This window comes from Eschrichtius robustus, chromosome 12 (assembly GCF_028021215.1).
Source record: "Eschrichtius robustus isolate mEscRob2 chromosome 12, mEscRob2.pri, whole genome shotgun sequence".
Lineage (NCBI taxonomy): Eukaryota > Metazoa > Chordata > Mammalia > Artiodactyla > Eschrichtiidae > Eschrichtius > Eschrichtius robustus.
The window spans coordinates 41,055,563-41,075,107 of NC_090835.1; the positions used below are offsets into that span (position 1 = coordinate 41,055,563).

At 44.3% G+C, this 19,545-nt stretch overlaps 2 protein-coding genes across 11 annotated transcripts in view; one reads left to right on the top strand and one right to left on the bottom strand.

Annotated features, from left to right (window-relative positions):
* KLHL18 (kelch like family member 18) overlaps positions 1 to 3,789 on the bottom strand; it is a 54,038-nt gene extending 50,249 nt beyond the window's left edge. The window contains exon 1 of one of the 3 annotated variants that reach the window (XM_068559502.1): positions 3,500 to 3,789. In XM_068559502.1, the coding sequence (XP_068415603.1) occupies positions 3,500 to 3,628 (129 nt within the window). In that variant the 5' untranslated portion in view covers positions 3,629 to 3,789. The remainder of the gene's footprint in view (positions 1 to 3,499) is intronic. The other 2 variants (XM_068559503.1, XM_068559501.1) reach the window with 2 other exon arrangements.
* A 44-nt stretch (positions 3,790 to 3,833) lies between these two features.
* Positions 3,834 to 19,545, top strand: part of KIF9 (kinesin family member 9) — a 48,763-nt gene continuing 33,051 nt past the window's right edge. For 5 of the 8 annotated variants that reach the window (XR_011075809.1, XR_011075808.1, XM_068559493.1 and 2 more), the window contains exons 1-6: positions 3,834 to 4,085; positions 5,050 to 5,292; positions 8,075 to 8,172; positions 9,841 to 10,006; positions 12,106 to 12,212; positions 14,062 to 14,286. Coding sequence is in view for 6 of the 8 variants with exons in the window: in XM_068559493.1 (XP_068415594.1) it covers positions 5,106 to 5,292; positions 8,075 to 8,172; positions 9,841 to 10,006; positions 12,106 to 12,212; positions 14,062 to 14,286 (783 nt within the window). In the remaining 2 variants the exon portion in view is untranslated. Of the gene's footprint in view, positions 4,086 to 5,049; positions 5,293 to 8,074; positions 8,173 to 9,840; positions 10,072 to 12,105; positions 12,213 to 14,061; positions 14,287 to 19,545 lie in introns of those variants that run through there. The other 3 variants (XM_068559497.1, XM_068559496.1, XM_068559498.1) reach the window with 3 other exon arrangements.

Consider the following 19,545-nt stretch of genomic DNA (forward strand, 5'->3'; position numbering starts at 1 on the left):
GAGTCCCCTCTCCCTCTAGGCTTGGTCCTCATCTGTAAAATGCAAGCTATGGAAGTAGATCAGTGCTTTGCAAACGCTTTTAAGGCAATGAACATAATGTTTAGATAAAACCATCTAGAATTAAACCGAGTCTAAAACGAATTCAAAATGGCAGGCAGAACACATGCATTTATCTCCACTTCCCCTTAATAGGAAATCCCATTAAGTTATTATTCATAAATATCTTCTACTTACTGAATATTTACTACATGATTGTTTTAAGTGCATTAACTAGTGGAATCCTCAACACTCTTACTAGGTAGGTGATGATCCCCATTTTATACATGAAAGAACTGAATCACCAGCATTTAAGGAACTTGTCCAAGTTTTCACTGCTAATAAGTGGCAGAGCCAGTATTCAAACCCAGGCGATCTGGCTCGAGTCTGTGTCGTGCTACCTCTCAGACTGACAATCAAGGAATAGCAAAGCTCCCAAGTACAAAGAAGCTGAGAGAGCAGATTAGAAATGTCACCATATTTTGGAAGATGAAAAGCAGACAAATGGATAGTAACTGACTTACATGGAGAACACTGAGTGCTCTAGATGGCAAGTCACTCCAGAACACCCTCCAAAACTCAACTGTTGAAGATACAGGTTTCCTCTGAAGGTGTGAACATAAGGAAGGCTGTAAACAGGCAGTACTGGTTCCCTGCCCCAGGCAAGTGCCCCGTCACTGCCCCAGCAGAAGTCTGGAGGTTTATTCTCTGGACAGGATGAACCAGAGACTCCAGACTTGGGTAACCAGAGCACCAAGGAAGACATGAAGTGGTACTATTCAGGGGGATTAAGGGAAAGTCTGCATACAGAAGCAAGAGCTCCCAGTCCCCTCCCACCATCAGCTCCTAGAATGATAACAGCCAGGCTTACTCCATGTAGGCAGAAGCCTGAAGGAAGATCCATGGACTCAACATATCCCATAGCAAAGGACAGGTCCACCACCTTACAGGTGTGGCTCTCAGAATGTGGCCCGAGACCAGGAGTAGTATCACTGCGGAAGTTATCAGAAATGTGAATTCTCAGGTCCATTCCAGACCTACTGAATAAGAAATTTTGGGGTGAACAATGTTTGAACAACTGCTTTTTTTAACAAGGCTGCCAGGTGATTCTAATGTCTGCTAAAGTGTGAGAACCACTGCCCTACTGGGAGGCCCACTAATCAATAAACCCATCCCACACCAAAAAGCTTCCAACCAGCTTTTGTTTCTATTTATTTGGAAGAAAGTCTGGAATCACCAGAAGTTTCAGGAAAGACTCTATCTTGAAAAAGAGAGACCGAGGGACTTCCCTGATGGTGCAGTGGTTGAGACTCCACGCTGCCAGTGCAGAGGGCCCAGGTTCCATCCCTGGTCAGGGAACTAGATCCCGCATGCCGCAACTAAGGTCCCGCATGCCGCAACTAAGACCTGGCGCAGCCAAATATTAATTACTTAATTAATTAATTAATTAAAGAAAAAAAGAGAGAGAGAGACTGACACAGATTTCACAGAGCAGCTCTAGGGAAGGGGAGTGAAATGAGGCAGAGCTTGGTTTGCTTGGCCTCTCTCTGAGCCCTACCATCACAAGGCACTGAACTACTCCTCAGGCTCCACAGAATAGTTAGAAAACCAATGAAGCAGAACTTTCTACAGTCCTGTCCAGCTCTAGCCTATGCCTTTATACTGGTCCTTATGTCCCAGATCCTTGAAACTAATATAACAATTTAGACAGACATTCTCAGCTGGAATCACTTCTGATAATTTACTTGTCCCTTTGAGTAAACAAAAAGTATTTCAATGGAAAAAACACACAAGCATTTTTATGCTACAGGGTTTCTATACTCTATATGTGCATTAAGTGCAGAGGCAAAATGCAATGCTTTAACTTACGTAGTGTGACCATCTCACTCTATCATTCCCTATTTGCTTCTGTGTGTCTTATAAGCTTTCCCTGGCTTACCCCTACAGCCTAAATCTTAATCCGAAAATTCGCCCCCATTACTGCTTTTCACTAGTCTCTACTAACCCCAAGTGTTACTGCCACAACCAGATCATTCTTTTGCTTACAAATCTCTAGTAGCCTCGACATCTACTACTATGTAATCACCGTGGACAAAAATCTCTCATTTATATTTACTTTCTCTGCTTCCTTCCAGCTCATTTTTCTCAAACCCTTTGGTTCCCCATTAAAGATGCTCTGCCCTCTCAGTCTACTTCACTCCTCTCCTGGAAAACTAATCTCCTTCAGGAGGGGTTTAGAGTGATGAAAACCTTAGACCAGGCATTATGCAAAGAATACCACAAATTTTCTCATTTAATCCTCGTATGAATACTAAGAATTAGGAATCATCCTATTTTTACATTTGGAAAGCTGATGCTTAGAGAGATTAAGTAACTTTCCCAAGGATTTTAATCCAAATCCTTCTATCTCCAAAGCCACAGTCTGGTTTTTTTTTTTTTTTTTTTTTTTTTTTAGTCTTTGGTTGAACCATATACCATTCTCAAAGCCACACTCTTAACCATTCTACTTTACTGTCTCCAGAGGTCTGACTCAAATATGTGGAAGAGGAAGTTTCCTTAACGCTGTCGAAAATAAGAAGAGCAAACAGGTCTCTGCATAGTTTTGTTTTTTAAACAGGGTCCTTCACAGATGCTGACAGCCTTCTAGCCAAAGCCCAACAGGGAGCAGGGTTTGCAGCAGCATCTCCCCGCCTGGAGAGCTCCACCTGGCTCAACAGCTTGGCCAAGGAGCAGCACAGCATGCCTCTCTAGCAGGAATGGATGCAAAGCACGGGAGGAAGCCTGGCTCTTGCGCCCAGAATGCCAATAGGGAACAGGTGGTTAAGAGAGCCCTCTCCCCACGCAGCCCATCAGTCCATTCTCCGAGACCTTTGTGGTGCTGCTGATGGTGGTAGTGTGCCTTCTAGTGCGAGGCAGAGTGGTTGCCCACCTCAAAAGATTTCCAGATGCGATTTTAAAAGCTCTTAAGAGACAAGGTAGTAATCTATCAGTCAAGGGCAAGCAATGACTCCTCAGGAAAAGCCCACGCCTCTACCACAGCGCAGCTAACTTCGAAGGGCACAAAGAAACGTCTGTAGTGGCAAGAAAAGGTGCTTCCGTAGTGCCCATCAGAATGTAGAGAGAGCCACAGCCCCTTTGTCCATAGAGGAGCTGCAAGTCCATTTTCTCTCGTCTGAGTGACAGAAAAGGGAGGCGGGCACCCCAATGTCTCCACTCCGAGGGCCTCAGCGGCGCACCTCTCAGCCTTTCTTTCTAAGGGTTGAGAGGCTGTCCCTGTCCGTCTCCCCACTCAGCCCCAATCCCCCTCTCCCAGTCAGCACCCCTCTCTCCCCTACTCGCTCTCCCTCCAACCTCCTTTCCCCACCCCGCTGAGCTCTAGACCTCTCTTCCCTTATCCCCCGCCTCTCTTCCCTCCCCATTCGGTCCCCTGGCCCTCAGCCCCGCGCCGCCCAGCACCCGGGACCTTGAGCGTCACGTCGCACAGCTTGCCCTGACGCCGGATCTCCTCCATGACGCCGTAGCCGCGACTAGGCAACTCGGACACGGAGAAGTGCACCAGATCCTCCAGCTCCTCCGTGCCGTCCTCCACCATCTTCCCCGGCCGCCGCGACTGCGCAGGCCTGGCCGGCTGGCTCGAAGCTAAGCTGGGCGGGGCGAGGGCGCCTATGGACGGCAGCTCGGAGCGCAGGGCTGGGGTTAGACGGGCCTGCGCGGCCGCCGTAGTCTCAAACTGCTGTGCGCCGGAAGCCCGGCTGCCCCGTTTCCTGGTTCTTGCGCATCCTTCGTTCCCTCGCTACCCCTACCCTGGCTTCGCGCCTGCAGCTGCCGCAGTCTTTTTAGATTAATCGGTCCCATCTCCCGTCCTCCTAATTCGGCCCTGGCCTTACTCGTATCTCAACAGAGGACCGCGGACTTCATTTCCGCCACCACCCCTACTTCCGGAATCTCCGGAAGCGGCCCGTTGCCACGGCGACTGTGTACACAGCCCGGCAGCCGAGCTTGCCGGGTTTCTGTAGCTGCTAATGCAGTGGTCGGGCTGCGGAAGGGCGGTAAGCAGGGATCACGCGCGGTCCGGGTGGGGAGAAGGAAGGCCGGAAAGGGGGTGTCTGCCCGGGCGGCGGGCAGCTGCTGGAATCTGAACACCGCTCCATCCGGGAGTCCCCCAGCTTTGGCTCGCTGATCTGTGAAACCCGGGCGGAGGAGGGTGAGGCGTCGAGGGGACCCTTTAAGCCTTGCTGCGGCTTAGGGTCTTTGGATCTAACGTTCCCTGGCCCCACGAGGGTCCTACGTCGCCCCTGAGGTTCAGAGATCTCTGGTCTTCTGGACTCTTCTGTGTCCGGTTTTCTAACTGGAGGGGGCTTCGGGATTGCCATCCCGGCCCTTCGCTTTACAAATGCGGAAATCGCTCCAGAGAGGCACAGGAATGGTCCCAAGGCCCACTGCCTCCCAGACACCACACAGGGGTCCAGCACGTTGGGTTAGAAAAAGGAGAAAGACCAGTTTGGCCTGGGTCCGAGTCTTTTGTTTAGTCCAAGGCCAGGTGCGTTTGGACCCTCTTTTGGGGGCTTCAGATGCTGCTACCTTTCTGGTGGCTATGAGTGTTCTCCTTGAGAGCCTCTGTTCTGGACAGGAGCGCTGGAAGATAGGGACCCACCTGGTCCTCTCCTTTTGTTGAGCTTTCAGGGATGCTTGGTGGCAATCTGTTCATTCCCACCCCTAAAACAAATGAGGAAACTGTGAGCCTTTCAGCAGAGAGGGCTCCTGGTGGCCACTCAAAGGTTCACTTATTTACACCAGAAATATCTAAGGGTGGTGTCCACGAGGGAGAGGCATTCCCCACAAGGTCCTGAGAGAGAAGGACCCTACTAAGAGGGAGAGCGTGGTGATGGGCTGAAGTTGGCTTCTTGCAAGTGGGCCTGGAAACCCAGTGTCCTCCTGGAAGCGCTGTGGGCTCAGGGGTTGGAGGTGGTGAGGGAGACGAGTGACATCATGTGCCCTTTGGGACTCTCTCAGTAGTGACCGAAGATGGACCCACATATGGAGATTCCGCCACCCTCTGACTTCCAGTCATGACCATCACCACCAATCACCATTTCTTAAGCACCTGCTCTGTGCTGGGCACTGTTCCGGACTTTGAGGGGGGATTCAAAAGAAATAAAAGGCACAGTCCTGTCCCTCAAACAGCTTGTAATTTAATTTGGGAGCTGAAACCCACTCAAATGATGTGGCGTAAGAACGGTAACAAGCATTATTTCAGTAAGTGCAAGTTGGCGTGGGGTCTCCAAATGACTGGGTGTTGAGGGGCTGCTGGGTAGTGGACTCGCAGGAGGGATGTAGTTAATAGAGAAGGCTTGTGTCAGGCAGATATGGCTCCTGGCGTGCCTGGAGCCATGGGCGTGAGCATGGGGAGAATTGGGAAGCACAGATAGAATGACTGCATATGCATGTTGGCAAATTGCTGGGCAGAAAAGGGGTAGGCTCTGAGGGAAGGGTAATGCTTGGAGCTGGCCTGTGCTGCCCTTGGGCTGTCAGTGGGTAGGGGCTGCCAGGAGGGAGGCTTGAGCAACTGCCCTACTTCTTCATGGTCCCTTTCAGAGGGCACCCTGGGCAGCATCTTAACTTCCCTGGGCAGGAGGATGGGCCATCAGACTGGTATGGGGAATGGTTCCCAGAACTTTAGAAATTGAGTGTAAGTGTTTGCTTGAGTCAGCACACCTCTCTCCACTCTCCACTTCCCAAAAGCCTAGATCAAAGTGAACTTGGAGATGAGATCATCTCTTAAGTTTCCTCAGTTTGGGAGTCCTGTTAGAGCTATTTGTGGCTTTTTATTTCTAGAGCTCAATTTTGCAAACAAAAATCTTAGACCTGAAATTGGACAAGCCATTACCCTTACTTACCTGAATACCTTACAGATTCATTTTCTAAAAATTAAAAGATCTGAGTGATCCCACAGTGGCCAGGAAAAGACTTCCATGAAATAATTACTTGAGGAATGTGGGAAGTGGACTCACACTCTACAGTAGGCAGGTGTGAAAGTAGTTTGCTTATTTAATGTGACATCTGAAGGGTTTGTATAGGGGTTAGAGTTTTATTTTGCCCAGTTCATTGAAACTGTAAACTGAAAGGGCAGGGCCTGTCTCTATTTAATTTGCTTCTGTAGAGATACTTAATGCCACTTGATGATAGCTAAGATAATTGTATGAGGAAATCAAGTGGTCACCACAAGTTATGTCTAGAAATGTGGAGGGACGTTAATTTTTTAACAGTCAAGGTCTTGAAAATTAGCTTTTTAAAAATATTGACCATCTGATCAGTTTGTTAGAACACTTTGCAGTAGCACAAACAAGCTATTTTTTCCTGAACAACTGTGATGATATTGCTATTTACCAATTTGAAGATGAAATTGAGTCAGCTCCCTATCCCTCATGTTTCCCTACCTCTTCATAAATTCAGCAATTCCTTTGCTGGTTGTCTTTTTCAGAAGTATCCAGGAGTTTTCTTTAGCCTCAACTCCTCTGTCCTACTCCATGAAAGTACAGGTTATTTTAGGGGCAAATGCCTCATTTCTTATGGAACTGGCCCAACCCTGTCAGGGACATCAAAAGAGAAGTGCATGATGCAGCACACATCCTGACCCTCAGGCATTGTCTCTATTCAAAGTCTGTTTTGTACTTTGTGGAGCATTAACTCTAAATGAGTTTTGCGTTCTTTTTAATAAATGTATTTATTTATTATTTTTGGCTGCATTGGGTCTTTGTTGCTGCGCGCGGGCTTTCTCTAGTTGCGGCGAGCGGGGCTACTCTTTTGTTGCAGTGTGTGGGCTTCTCATTGCAGTGGCTTCTCTTGTTGTGGAGCACGGGCTCTAGGCGCATGGGCTTCAGTGGTTGTGGCACACGGCTCAGCAGTTGTAGCTTGCGGGCTCTAGAGCACAGGCTCAGTAGTTGTGGCGCACGGGCTTAGTTGCTCCGCGGCATGTGGGATCTTCCCGGACCAGGGATTGAACCCATGTCCCCTGCGTTGGCAGGTGGATTCTTAACCACTGCACCACCAGGGAATTCCTGAACAATTCAATTTTTTAAAATGTTTATGAAATACTTTAGTTGGACAGGATATTAGAGATCAATTAGCTCTCCCTGTAATACAAACAATCCCTTTTGTAGCATCTCTGCTAGTTGGCATCTTGCTTGACTGTTTATAGTGTTTATGGTCCTTACTTTGAGAAAGTCTTTCCCACTATAGGAAAACTCCACATAATAAGAAGTTAATTTACCTAAATCTCCCTCCCTGTCATTTATAACTATAAGCTTTCAACCTATTCGATGAAGCTACATTCAATGTTTATTTTAACATTTTATTATACATGGTAATTACTTGTGATAGTATAAATGAAGGAATACAAATATATGTGTGACTGCCTGAAAGAAAATGATGAGAATATACATAATTACGTTTTAGGAGAGGGAGAGGAGGTAGGGGACTGAGATTTTTCTCTCAATGGAGTGTCAGAGAAGAAAGAATATTAGACTATGGGCTAGATTAAATGTACTTCCAGGGAATCTTTTTCTGATCTAAGTTAGGCTAATGGAGGTAGAGAAGGAGGTGCTACATATGAAGTAAGGTATATTAATGAAAAAAAGAAAATTAGTTCTAATGCATTTCATAGTCAGTATTTTAGAGGAAAATATAGTGAATAAGGCAAAGTGTAGGTAAACTCTGATACGGAACATTTCTAGAAACCACATCTAAAATTAGGCCACTAAAGGGAGCATTCTTTTTGCTTGTATTTCGGTCTCTTAGGGGGTTGTTGGTGAAGAGTGGTGAGGCACCCTGTAAAGTAGGAAGTACACGGACTTGTTGAACAGCGTCCTGTGGACAGATCACTGAAATGCTGGGGGGCAAAAAGGAAGACTGGCTCTCAGTGGGAGAGGAAAACATGGACTGCACATCATGTTTTCTGATCTTCTTGATGAATGACACCTCCGTACTAATGGTTGTTGGAGGATGACTACTGAAAATTTTGCTATTTTCTTCTTTTTAGCTAGAATGGGTACTAGGAAAAAAGTTCATGCGTTTGTCCGTGTCAAACCTACTGATGACTTTGCTCATGAAATGATCAAATATGGAGATGACAACAAAGTAAGTACAGTGTGTTTGCCTTCACCTGCCTGGGCATCTCTCTCCCTCCTCACTACAACCTCTAAGGTTTCCAAGCAACCTTTTAAGGACCAAGACAGAATTGGTAGAAGTTCAGATGGAATCTAGAGTCATTCAAGGCCAAAGCACTCCCCCACAATGCTGTTGATGAGGAAACTCATGAAACTCCCATTTTTAATGGGAGTAGGTCCTTGTTGGCTATCCATTTTAGATACAGCAGTGTGTACATGTCAATCCCAAAATGGGAAAAGAATTTGAAAAAGAATAGATAGATGTATAACTGAATCACTTTGCTGTACACCTGAAACTAACAAAACATTGTTAATCAACTATACTCCAATATAAAATTAAAAGTTTTAAAAAAAAGTTTACCTTTATCCTTATATCTGACACAGCAAGCTGACATTTGTCCACACTCATAAAACTTTCTGGTGATCAGATCTCCCAGGAAGTACAATAGGAATGTCTTCAGATGATTATTATTAAACTTACCAAAGGGAGGGAGAAACTCTTATGGAGAGAACTGGAAAGATCTAGCCATCCCCCTGTCCCCACCACTGTCCTGACAACTCTTCTGAAGGCTGTGACAGGCTTAGGACACCTCGAGACTATGGGATGTGTTCATTCAGCAAACATTTGTGGATCTACTATGGGCAGCATGGAGACATTAAGAGAGGAATTCAAAGGCCAACTTCTCAAGGTTCGAAAGTCCTAGCAGTCAGAAAGAAACTCACATGCAGCGCTGTGAAGTGCACCCTGCTGGACATGGATTCAGTGACCACTGAAGCACAGAGCATTTAATGTATGAATAGACCAAGCCTTTCTCTGTTGATCTTAGTTTTTCTGCATGTGGCTGTGTCTTGGCTTCTGGACTAGGGCAGCCAGTATAAGATTCCAGTGAGAGTCTGTTTACATCAGAAGTTCCCATTTCGAAGATTGGAATCTATCATTGACCTAACCCAATATGTTTCTAAACTAGCTGCTGCCACAGTGGCTTGCTATGGAGGGATCTAAAACTCTAAAACAATTTTTTAGAAATCTTTGCATCTAAAAGTCTGCTGATTACAAGTAGGTAGTCACCCTCAATTTAATACCAGTGAGTAACTGTGTCTGAGGATTCCAGAGCCTTTCCTGTGGCTATCATTTCATCATTGCTCACATTAGCCCATAGCGTGTGTGTGGAAGTAAGTGCTCACCACAGTGCTGAGGGAGGCCTCACCGCCAGTCACCAGGGAGATGGGGCTCAAGCCCAGGGCTCCATCACCAAGCCCGCTATTCTCTCTGGCCTAATTCAAGGCCTCCCTGTGCTTATTGAATTTATCTAAAGCTTGTTTAATGTGATAAATATTGATATGTGATAAATATGCTTGACCCCATATCAGAAATGGGGGAACCAAGACAGACAGCACCCTGAACACTAGGGTGAGATGTGCTGAAACCAGCAAGTGCTCCAGTCTCCTGATCCTTCCACCTTGAGGGTGTGTGGCCTCCCTGCAGTGCCTTCCTTCCCAGCTCCCAAAGGTCATTCAGAATACATGCAAGTCCCTGTTCTTCCTAAAGTTTACCTCCTCTGTTTCCTCCAGGTCAGGCCTTGGCTATCAGTGACTTTTTTATACCAGTTTCTTAACAAGTATCTCTCTCTCTTCCTAGACCATTGATATTCACTTAAAAAAAGATACTCGGAGAGGAGTTGTCAATAACCAGCAGACAGACTGGTCATTCAAGCTGGATGGAGTTCTTCATGATGCCTCCCAGGACTTGGTTTATGAGACAGTCGCAAAGGATGTGGTTTCTCAAGCCCTCAATGGCTATAATGGTAATTTAGTTGATTAACTGTTGTTTTACATAAGAACCTGTGGAACCCCCGCCCACCCAGGAAGAGGTACGAGTATCTTATGGTGAATAAAATACAACTTCACTTACTAACTTTTGTTTGATTATTTGTCTGTCTCCATGTTCTTATGGTGGAAAACTTATTTGCTTGGTGATATTGTGGGCATGGCTTGATCCATGGTCCTGGGATCCTACCTTCATAGGAAGATTAAATGACCCTGACTCTCTATAGGTCATGGGGATTCAACTATTATCCCCTTTCAAATCCCCTGAATATTAGTTTTGAACATAACGTCTTTATGATAAATTTGATGGAGTCAAAACATTTTTCTCTTGGCTACCTGCTAGGAGATATTTCCATTCATTCTACCAGCACAATCAATCTATTCTATTGTAGTATAGTATTATTTACATATATCACTAAAGACTTAAGTACAGGTTGACTTTCTTAAAAGCTTAACTAAAAAGCTTTTTTAACAAATTAAAATTTATTGGGAAATTTTTACAAACTAGATCACTCTAAGACTGTTTCAAAATCGTTTTTTAAAAATATTTATTTATTTATTTATTTGGCTGCACCAGGTCTTAGTTGCGGCATGTGGGATCTAGTTCCCCGACCAGGGATCAAACCTGCCCCCCCCTGCATTGGGAGCACAGAGTCTTAGCCGCTGGACCACCAGGGAAGTCCCTTAAAATCTTAAAAAGATTAAAAAATCCAGAGGGACTTCCCTGGCGGTCCAGTGGTTAAGACTCTGTGCTTCCACTGTAGGGAGGGCAGGTTTGATCCTTGGTCGGGGAACTAAGATCCCATATGCCATGTGGCGTGACCAAAAAAAAAAAAAAAAAATCCATAGAAAAAAATATGTCACAGTCTGTAGACTTTGCCCGTCTGGTGGCTTCTGACTAGAATGTTCCCTGTTTGCAAGTTTTAGGTCTTCTGCTTAAAAGTCCATTGAGTGTAGATGCCTAAACGTTGTAATGTATCCTGTGTGTGATATATAGCTATGGTCCCCATTGGTCCTGAGGGGATGTGGCCCTGAGGAAGTAGAGACAAAGGAGCTAAGGCCCGGGGAGGCTAAGAGTCGTGGGCTCTGAGTGCTGTGGAGCCACAAATGGGCTCTGAGTCCCAGCTGAACTGACTCCTTCCTGCACATTTCTGCAGGATTAATAGACACTGCTTCTGACTCCAGCTCAGATGCTGAATTAAGACCCCTTGTGTAAAAGCTACCAATCCCAGGAACTAGAGCATTCACGTGGCAAAGGCAAACGCTGATTTCCATGGCCCAGCATTGCCCAGGCAGATCTGCTTTGTAAATGCCCAGAAGCAGCCTTTGGGTTGGGTCTGGCTCAGGCTGCTCAAGCCAAGAAGAAAAGCAGGTGGGAACCAGAGCCCAGGGTGACTGGTTTGTGTCCCAGAGCCTGGTGATGGTAGACCTAAAGCACGAGAGAGGTGCAAGTGAAAGTCTTCCCAGAGAGGGCAATGGGACAGATCAGGGCTTGGTCATGGTGTTCCATTTCTGAAAGTGGCCTGGGACCAACTAGCAGCCCTTTAGTCCAGTGGGAACTTGCAGTCTACAAAGAATTCCCACCACTAACAGAAAATGCCCTTCTGACTCCCATCTCTTCCTGGGGATTTTGAAAGCCCTTCTTTCCTCCTGCCTGGGCTGCCCTGCAGGGAGGCCAAGCCCTGAGAGCCTGGCTGTTCATGATCTTGCTAAAGAAGGGCTGAGTTCAATGCTCTTATCTCCCTCATCTTTCTAGGAAAATTCCCAGTTCCTCTGTTCCCTGGAATTCCCTGCTCTCCTCAGAAGCCCTAGGATCAGATCCCCTCTTGGGAGAGGAAGCAGTAGAGCACTACATGGACCACAGATTCAGAGCAGCTGTCTGTGTTTTGACCATTTATATCCCTGTTTCCCTGCTCACCCACCCTCCATGGCTGGAATTCCTGCTGTCCTTGGCTGCTCCTGATGGCCACCTTCACACTAGGGTTCTGGCTGGCACTGGGCATGCTGGGGGATGGGAGAGCTATCCTTGGAGCTGTTTTTCTGGATGTCACCAAGACGTGTTTTGAAATGTTTGCAGGCACCATCATGTGTTATGGGCAGACAGGAGCTGGCAAGACATACACCATGACGGGGGCAACTGAGAATTACAAGCACCGGGGGATCCTCCCTCGTGCCCTACAACAGGTAGAGAGTGGGCCCGTGGGTGGGATGCCACACAGGTCCCCTCTTTCTACCATACATGCTGCCCATCCCAGGCGAGCTCCTGGAGACAGTGGGGTCTAGCCTCAAAGGAGTTGCAGCCTGTAGGGGAGACAGGTTACCCAGGGTGGGGTGTGTGTGTGTGTGTGTGTAAACCAAGAGTTTAGGTTCCAGGCTCTGACCTACGCCCATGCTGAGCCTGTTTCCTCATTTGTTAAAGAGGGAGTCAGATGTGCTGACTGGCTTCTTGCTGCTCTGATGGTCTGTGACCCTGTAATTGAGGATTCGGAGGTCCTAATCCTGTTCCTTCCTGGTTTTAATGAGGGAGATATGAACCATTGCAGAGCTTCCTTACTGGCCTGCTCTGGTTTCTTGCACCACCACAGCCCCAGAAAGAGCAAAGGGAAGAAGCAGGGCATGACATGAGCTTTCAGGACCGAGTCAGCCTTGGGGGTCTGGGAAGTGTGACTGAAGACAGGACAGATGGGCCTTCCTTCAGAGTCTGCTAGCCTGCGTTCTGTGAGGACCCTCTTTTTGAAGGTGGGAGGGAAAGGACTTTTCCCTAAAAAGCATCTTGAGGTTTTATAGCCCTGTGCTGTAAGAAGTGTAGATGTCCCTCTAGTGTGTAACCATCCATGCGATAATTTCTTGAAGCAATAGCCTTAACCTCCCACTGTCAACGCTTCAGTATCTCAGCATCTTAGACTTTATAGTCTAGCCCAGCGCTGCCCAATAGAAATATAATGTAACTCACATATGCAATTTTAGGTTTTCCAATAGCCACATTTAAAAAAGTAAAACAAGTGAAATTATTTAAAAATAATATATAATATATGATATATAATAATATATTTTATTTAACTCAATATAGCCAAAATATCATTTCCACATGTAATCAATATGAAAATTATTGAGATATTTTACATTCTTTTTCTTTATACTGAGTCTTTGAAATCTGGTATGTATTTTACATTTACAGCCCATTTCTATTTAGGACACTAAATATTCATCAGAAAGAGCTGCTCTGTATTTAGAGTTCATGAAATTTACAGTTGAAAAGGTAGATTTATAAACCCAGGTTGTTCCAAACATACTTAAAATTTACCAATAACTGAATTTAGTATCAGTTTTAAATTTTTAGTTAAAATTAAATACAATTTAAAATCCAGTTCCTCATTTGCACGAGCCAGATTTCAAGCGCTCAGGAGCCACCTGTGGCTAGTGTCTAGCATATTGGACAGCACAGATCTAGCCTGTTAGAGCAAGGGGGGGACTTCAGGGATCATCCAGCCCAACTCCCCATATAACAGATAAGAAAGTTAAGGTCTAGAGAGGGGAAAAGACCAGCCCAAAGTCACCTGCTGATAAGCACTGGGGAGGGTATTAGGAGTCGAGAAGGCTGAGTTCTGGCTTGACTTCTTCCCTTACTAGCTGAGCCACCATAGATGGGTATTGCCCCTGCCCTGCTTCAGTCGCAGTGGCATCATGAGGGTAGAATTAAAAAATGGATGTGAAAGAAGCTTATATGTGGTGAAACCCCACAAAACAAGAGATCTTCACTCCAGAGTCCTTTCTGTTCATCATGCCTCTACTTCTTGAGACTGTACAAGTATTAGCCAATCTGTAAGTCAGGCCTCAAAAAAACTACAAGATGATAATAAATATTGCCCGATAGACTGCAACTACTAATAATTGTTGTTGCTGATGACCATCACACCAACTAGACTGTAAACTCTTCTAGGGCAAGGATTCCCTCCTAAGGTAAGAACTCCCCTAGCACTGGCTGGCCGTTGGAGTTCTGCTCTCAGTGACTGCTGTCCAATCTCCCATCTAGGTTTTTAAGATGATCGAAGAATGCCCCACACAGGCCATCACTGTGCGTGTTTCCTACCTGGAAATCTATAATGAGAGCCTGTTTGATCTCCTGTCCACTCTGCCTTACACTGAACCCTCGGTCACACCTATGGCCGTCGTGGAAAGTCCTCAGGGGGTCTTCATTAAGGGCTTGTCGGTCCACCTCACAAGTCAGGAGGAGGATGCGTTCAGCCTCCTTTTTGAGGTGAGGTGATCAAGTCTACGGGTTCCTTCCTCCTTACCTTTCCTCCCTCCTTTCCTTTTTTTTTTCTTTTCCTCCCTCCTTTCCTTTTTTTTTTCTTTTCCTCCCTCCTTAGTTTTTTACTTACTTTGACAACCAGAATGAAAATTAATATATGCTTGTTTAGCAAGTTCAGATAGTAATGAAAAATACAGAAGCAAAAAAAGAATTCACTCATCTGTTTTCTACATATGGCAACAATAATGTGTATTTTGGCTTATTTCCTTCTAGTTTTTTTTCTTGTGAAGTTTTTTCTTTACTTAGTTGAAATTGTCCTTTTTTTTAAGTTAACATTAAATCACAGGCATTTGTGGTATAGAAAAAAATAAGAATTAATGTCCTTGGTATATAAAAGCTCTTACAAATCAATAAAAAAATTCCCCGGGATATGTTATTCTTTTAAAAATCATGTAGATTAAAACTCTATGCATTGCTGGTGAAATGTAAAATGGTGCAACCATTTTGGCAGTTTCCTAAAAAGTTAAACATTAATTTTATCATAGGACCTAGCACTTCTACTCCTAGAAATCTACCCAAGAGAAGTGAAATGTGCACACAAAGACTTGTACACAAATATTCATATTAAGATTATTCATAATAGCCAAAGACCGGAAATAACCAAAATATTCATCAACGGAGAATGGATGAACAAAACGTGGTACATCCATACAATGGAAAACTGTTTAGCAATAAAAAGAAATGGAGCACTGACACATGCTACAGCTTGGATGAATCTCAAAAAAATGCTAAGTAAAAGTAATAAAAAAGTTACCTGTTGTATGATTTCATTCATTTGAAATGTCCAGATAACCACATCTATAGAGACAGAAAGCAGATTAGTAGTTGCCTGGGGGAGGGGACAGGAAGTGACTGCAAATGGGCCTGAGAGAACTTTTTGGAGTGATACAACATTTTAAAAATAGAGTTGTGGTGATGGTTGCACAACCCTGTAATTTTACTGATTTTAAAAATCATTGAATTGTATACTTAAAACAATGAGTCTTATGGTGTTTAAAATATATGTCGGGGACTTCCCTGGTGGTCCAGTGGCTAAGACTCCACACTCCCAATGCAGGGGGCACGGATTCAGTCCCTGGTTGGGGAACTAAGATCCCACATGCCACGCGGGACAGCCTAACAACAACAACAACAAAAATATATATATATATATGTATATTTATGTCAAATAAAACTTTTTTTAAAAAATTTCTATTTATTTATGGCTGTGTTGGGTCTTCGTTTCTGTGCGAGGGCTTTCTCCAGTTGTGGCAAGCGGGGCCCGCTCTTCATCGCGGTGCGCAGGCCTCTCACTATCGCGGCCTCTCTTGTTGCGGAGCACAGGCTCCAGACGCGCAGGCTCAGTAATTGTGGCTCACGGGCCCAGTTGCTCCGCGGCCTGTGGTATTTTCCCAGACCAGGGCTCGAACCCGTGTCCCCTGCATTGGCAGGCAGATTCTCAACCACTGCGCCACCAGGAAACCCAAATAAAACTTTTTTTTAAAAAAGCATTTAGGTGTCCTCAGGGGTGATAGAAACCTGGATCCCTTGCATGTACACAGAAGAAGGAGCCTCCCAGGTGGCAGCAATGAGGCATTCTCGTCTTATTGTTGCTCCTAACACTTCACCATGAAGAATGATGTTTGGCGCAGGTTTTTGGTGGCTTAAGTTTAAAGAAGGTCCAAGTTTGTGAAGAGTTTTTTTAATCATGAATAATTATTTATTCATACCCTTTGAAGTAAGCACTCTCCTGACTTGTATGGTAATCATTTCCTTGTCTTCTTTATAGCTTTACCACCTGGAGCATCCCACCTATGTTTCCTCAAGCAGCATAAGTTCCTTTTTTGGAAATTTATATACAAGGAATCACGTAGGATGAATTCTGTCTTATTTCTTTTACCTTTTATCTACTTTTTATGTGTAGTTCATCTGATGTTGCTGTATATTTTTCACTTTCATCATATTACATTGTGTGAATATACTACAATTTAGTTATCCATTCTACTTCTGATGGACAGTTGGGTTTTCCTAGATTGGGTGTATTTCAGACACAGCCACTAGGAACGAGAACTAGCAACATTCTTGTATGTATATCTGGTGCACATAAGCATGAATTTCTCTAGGTAAAATCAAGAACTGTAATTGCTGAGTCATACAGTGTGTGTGTCTTAAGCTTTCTTAAATGATACCAACTATTTTCCATAATGGTATACTCCCACAACAGGTTATCAGAATTCCCATTATTCTGACCCTAAAATCTTGACCAATCTGGCTGGTGTGTAGTGTTTCCCACTGTGGTCCCACTCATTGGTTTATATTTCCCTGATTACCAGTGAGATTAAGGACCTTATTATGTGTTTATTGACCATTTGGATTTCCCTGTTCATGTCTTTTGTTTATTTTCTTTACAGATGTCTTTTTTCTCCTTATTTGTTTGTATAAATTCTTTATATATTCTGAAAACTAGTTCTTTTTTCAGTTGTGTGTATTACAATGTTTTCTATTTCCTGTGACTTTTTTTTTTCTCTTGATGTGTTATTTGATGAACAAAAATTCTTAATTTTAGGTTAGTTGAATGTGTATAAATTTCTTGTTTTGGCTTTTTGTGTAAAGAGCATATGAGAGGATTTTTTAAAATTTACTCTGACAGTCTTTATCTTTTAACCGAAGCACTTCCTTCCATTTGCACTTAACGTAGTTACTGAAATACTTGGGTTTAAATCTGTCATTTGATTGTGTGGTCTTTGTCCCATTTATTTTTCTTACCTGTTTTGCCTTCTTTTTCATTGGATATTTTTTTATTATATTTGTTTCCCTCTTTACTAGTTTGGAAGTTATATATTCGTTCATATTTATATTTTCTCTCTCGTTTTTCCTAGAAATAACAACTTGCATAGTTAATGCACACACATACAGACATACATACACAAATAAGTTGTATAACTGGTGAAATCTGAATAAGCTCTGTGGATTATACCAATGTCAATTTCTTGGTTTTGACATTGTACTACCATTTTATAAGATGTTAATCATAGGGAGAGGCTGAGTAGAAGGTAGAGAGGACCTCCCTGTATATTTCTTCCAAACGTTCTATGAATCAAAATAAAATGTTACCTTATCATAACAAATATACTTTGTAATTTGATTATAAGCTCTACTCCCTTGGCCCTTTATCAGTGGGTCTTTTCTGAGGCTTGGGTTGAGACTATATTACTTTAGAGAATAGTTTTTTCTTTCAGGAGCCTAGGGAACATTACCAATCCAGGGTCTCTTTAAATCAGATTTTTTGAAAAACATTTTTATTTATTTTATTTATTTATTTTTGGCTGCGTTGGGTCTTCGTTGCTGCGCACGGGCTTTCTCTAGTTGCAGAGAGCGGGGGCTACTTTTCGTTGTGGTACGCGGGCTTCTCATTGCGGTGGCTTCTCTTGTTGTGGAGCATGGGGTGTAGGTGCGCAGGCTTCAGTAGTTGTGGCACGTGGGCTCAGTAGTTGTGACTCGCGGGCTCTAGAGCGCAGGCTCAGTAGTTGTGGCGCACGGGCTTAGTTGCTCCGCGGCATGTGGGACCTTCCCGGACCAGGGCTTGAACCCGTGTCCCCAGCCTTGGCAGGCAGATTCTCAACCACTGCACCACCAGGGAAGCCCTACAGAGGGGAGAGGGTGTCTGTACTATTGGAGAGGAATTCCAAAGTTACGAATCTCAGAGCAGCTGGTACATTTACTCCTCTTCCCCTCTGTTAGGATAGAGAGAGATTGCAGCACAGCGCGGGGTGGGACGGAGGTGGGGGGCGGTGCAGCTAGAGACAGAAAGGGAGAATGAAAGAGAGCATGTGCTTTTATTTTGTAAACCCTCTCTTAGGGAAGGAGGGCAAGGTCTCTACCTGGAAGTTAAGCTTTTGGTTCTGAAGGAGAAAGATCTTATCACCCTTTGAATGTAACAGATGGCTTGGGTGGGGGGATGGGAGTGGAGGGAGGTGAGGGAGGATACAAGTGGCTCTAGGTCTACCACCCTCAGAATGTGAAGAGCAAATGGATTTGGGAGCAAAAGGAGATATTCTCTATCTTTATAACACGTCAATTTCATTGCTCAGAGAATCACCAAGAAATCCAGCAAGGGCTATCATACAGCACCCCCATCTGCAGGTGCCCTCAGGGCAATAAAAGCATTGGTTCTAGCTTGCAGTTCCTGGATTCCTGCTCCTGCTTTGTGTCTGGCCCTGGGTCCCGACCTTACTTTCTTGCAGTCTCAGCCATGCATTCAAAAGGAATTTTTAAATATTCTCTCTATCATCTTTAGGTGTTTTGCAGTAGGAAGTTTTCTGAATATTTAGTCCATTGTATTCCTGGAAGGCCCCCTTGATGTTTTGGGCTGTGATACAATGCAAAAGGTGTAGAACTTAGAATTGGGGACTTGGGCTCAAATTCAGGTTTCTTTCAATCTATGAAGCCTTAATGTCGAGCAAATCATTAATCTCTTCAAGCTGCAGTTTGCTAATCTATGAAAGTGGAGACACTGTTTTTAAACCTACCCCAAAACATTGTTATGAGAATCAGATGGGATCAGGCATTTTTTTACATTGAGGTATAATTGGCTTGTAACATTATATTAGTTTCAGGTGTACAACATAATAATTCAATATTTGTATATATTGCAAAATGATCACCATAATAACTCTGGTTAACATCCGTCACCATATATAGTTACACATTTTTTCTGTGTGCTGAGAACTTCTAAGATCTACTCTCTTTGCAACTTTCAAACTTTCAAATATGCAATACAGTATTATTAATAGTCACCATGCTGTACATTACATCCCCGTGATTTATTTTATAAATACTCTGAAGTGGAATTGCTGAATCATATGGTAGTTCTATTTTAAAATTTTTGAAGAGGGCTTCCCTGGTGGCGCAGTGGTTAAGAATCCGCCTGCCAATGCAGGGGACACAGGTTTGATCCCTGGCCCGGGAAGATCCCACATGCCGCGGAGCAACTAAGCCCGTGCGCCACAACTACTGAGCCTGCGCTATAAAGCCTGCGAGCCACAACTACTGAAGCCCACGTGCCCTAGCGCCCATGTTCCACAACAAGAGAAGCCACTACAATGAGAAGTCCGTGCATCGCAACGAAGAGTAGCCCCCACTCACCACAACTAGAGAAAGCCCGCGCGCAGCAACAAAGACCCAATGCATACAAAAATAAATAAAATAAACTAAAAAAAAAATTTT